At 50.4% G+C, this 2,459-nt stretch overlaps 1 protein-coding gene across 4 annotated transcripts in view; it reads left to right on the top strand.

Moving 5' to 3' along the window:
- ACAP3 (ArfGAP with coiled-coil, ankyrin repeat and PH domains 3) overlaps positions 1–2,459 on the top strand; it is an 80,643-nt gene that overhangs the window by 64,443 nt on the left and 13,741 nt on the right. For all 4 annotated transcript variants that reach the window (XM_017825805.1, XM_017825807.1, XM_017825806.1 and 1 more), the window contains exons 15-18: positions 101–309; positions 606–675; positions 809–903; positions 1,806–2,020. In XM_017825805.1, the coding sequence (XP_017681294.1) occupies positions 101–309; positions 606–675; positions 809–903; positions 1,806–2,020 (589 nt within the window). The remainder of the gene's footprint in view (positions 1–100; positions 310–605; positions 676–808; positions 904–1,805; positions 2,021–2,459) is intronic.

Raw genomic sequence — 2,459 nt, 5'->3', positions numbered from 1 at the left:
GGTTGGATCAAGGGTTGGACTTGATGATCTCTGAGGTCCCTTCCAACCCAGCTGATTCCATGATTCTATGATTCTTGATTCTAACCCTTTTTCCCTGCAGAGACTGGACCGAACTGCCTCCCCCTCCACGAGCAGCATCGACTCTGCCACCGACTCCCGGGAGCGCAGTGGGAAAGGGGAGACCATCCTGCAGAGAGTGCAGAGCATCCCTGGCAACGACCAGTGCTGTGACTGTGGGCAGCCAGACCCTCGCTGGGCCAGTATCAACCTGGGCATTCTGCTGTGCATCGAGTGCTCAGGGATCCACAGGTACTCTGTGTGTGTGTGTGTGCTCTGGGTGAGCCAGGCAGGGATTGCAGGCTCCTGGGGAAAAGGGTGGAGCTGGAATTACCACTGACTAAAATGCTAGTGCAGATAAATTTAAAAATAATTGCTTGCTGAGGTGCCTGTGTGTGCAGGTACATCTGTGTTGGCATATGCACAACACTCTGCATCTGTGTAGAAGATAAATAAGAACTGGACCAATCTTGCTCATCTGAACATGCATGAGAAGTTCTGGTTTGAGGCGTGTAACCACTTTGGTTTTCTTCCTCTTGGCTGAACAGGAGCCTGGGTGTTCACTGCTCCAAGGTCAGATCCCTCACGCTGGATTCCTGGGAGCCAGAGTTACTGAAGGTGAGTGTTGGAATTTAACAGCAAGAGATGGATGAATGGTGGGCATGGAGCGAGGGTTGTTTGGTGGCAGGATAGACTAGAAGGAAGGTAACTCCTCACCTGGGGATTTAATTCATTCCCTGTTGACTTGCAGCTGATGTGTGAGCTGGGGAACAGCACCATGAATCAGATTTACGAGGCACAGTGTGAAGAGCTGGGACTCAAGAAACCAACAGCAGGGAGCTCCAGGTGAGTCTGGGGGCACACTCTGTCCTGTGGGAAGCCATCCATCCATCCATCCATCCATCCATCCATCCATCCATCCATCCATCCATCCATCCACACTGCAAACCCAGTACCCCAAACTCCCCAGAAGGTCAGATCAAAAGGGCTCCAAACACCTCAGGTACACCTACCCCAGCTCAGTCCCTCTGGAGCTCACCTGAACTTGACCCTCCCAGAGGTCAGGGGATCATTCCCAGCCCTGCTGAACGTGCTGGAAACCAGGACTGGTTGAGTTTACCCCTGGGTTACACCTGTTCTGAGACCTGAAGCACGTGGTGGTGCCTGGGGCTGAACATCTCACACTCCGCTCTGAGCTGCACCCTTTTTTTTTCAAAAATCACGAAAATGTTATAAAGGCAAATGCATTCAAGAGACAAACCCACCCCCTTTTATTAGGGTAAAGATACAGTCATAACAAAATATTTGAAATTTTCTAAATAACCACCTGGACTTCAGCAGTTCCTAAATGACATTAAATGATACAAGCCTTCTGAGGAAAAAAGATCACTGCTGTAGGCAACACTGCAAGCACTACTCATAAACTCTATTTGACAAAACAAAGTAGCAGCAAAATATTCAGTTTATTTCTTTCGGCAAACAAGAAATAAAAAAAAAACAATGGCAAGGTTAAAACTATCTGAATGCCAAGAAGCATCAGGTTCAGGAGCTCATAACTTGAACATCCTAAACTATTTTCTGGTGAAGTCATTCATATAATGGATTGGTGGCTGTGCCTTGACAGAGCAGGTATTTTTAGCTTTGAGAAACCTGAATTTTTTAGGTCTCAAAGCCGGGCTGACAAAACTCCCCTCGTGACCGCTGCGGGCAAATCGTGACTCTGTGCACGACTCTGTGCCTTCCCTTAGGCAGGACAAGGAGGCCTGGATCAAGGTGAAGTACGTGGAGAAGAAATTCCTGAAGAAGCTGCCGAGCGGGGAGGCTCTGACGGAGAACGAGCGGAAGCCTCGCCGCTGGTGCGTCAAGAAGTGCCAGAGGCACAACAGCGCCACGAAAGCACCCACAGCTCGGAGGAAGTACCGGCACGAGGCAGGGAATGCCTCCCCAGCCCTGCTGTCCTCAGGTGGGAACATCCCTGTGCTCTCCCAGTACCAGCCTGTGGCCCCAAGCTCGCTGCAAACCTGCCCTGGGTATAACCCAAAGTGCTTCTGCACGTCTTGACACGGGTTTGTAAACCCATTTCCTAACGTTTTCCATCAGTTTAAGGAGCTTCTCGTGGCTAAAGGTTGTTCCACTTTGTGCGTTTTCTTATTAAGAAGTCTCGAATCCTTTTATTTTTAGCTGCCTGGTCTGTAAGAGAGGCCACGCTTAGGAAGGGTTCTGGCTGCTCAGGGTGCTCTGGGATGAGTAGGTTTGCAGTGGATCAGCCCCCAGGGATGGTTGGTTTGCAGTGGATCAGCACTCTGGGATGGTTGGTTTGCAGTGGATCAGCCCCCTGGATGGTTGGTTTGCAGTGGATCAGCCCCCTGGATGGTTGGTTTGCAGTGGATCAGCCCCCTGGG

Source organism: Lepidothrix coronata, unplaced genomic scaffold, assembly GCF_001604755.1.
Source record: "Lepidothrix coronata isolate B3197 unplaced genomic scaffold, Lepidothrix_coronata-1.0 Scaffold122, whole genome shotgun sequence".
NCBI classification, from domain to species: Eukaryota; Metazoa; Chordata; class Aves; order Passeriformes; family Pipridae; genus Lepidothrix; species Lepidothrix coronata.
Note: the sequence above shows the minus strand (reverse complement) of the source record. Positions and strands in the feature narration are given on the sequence as shown.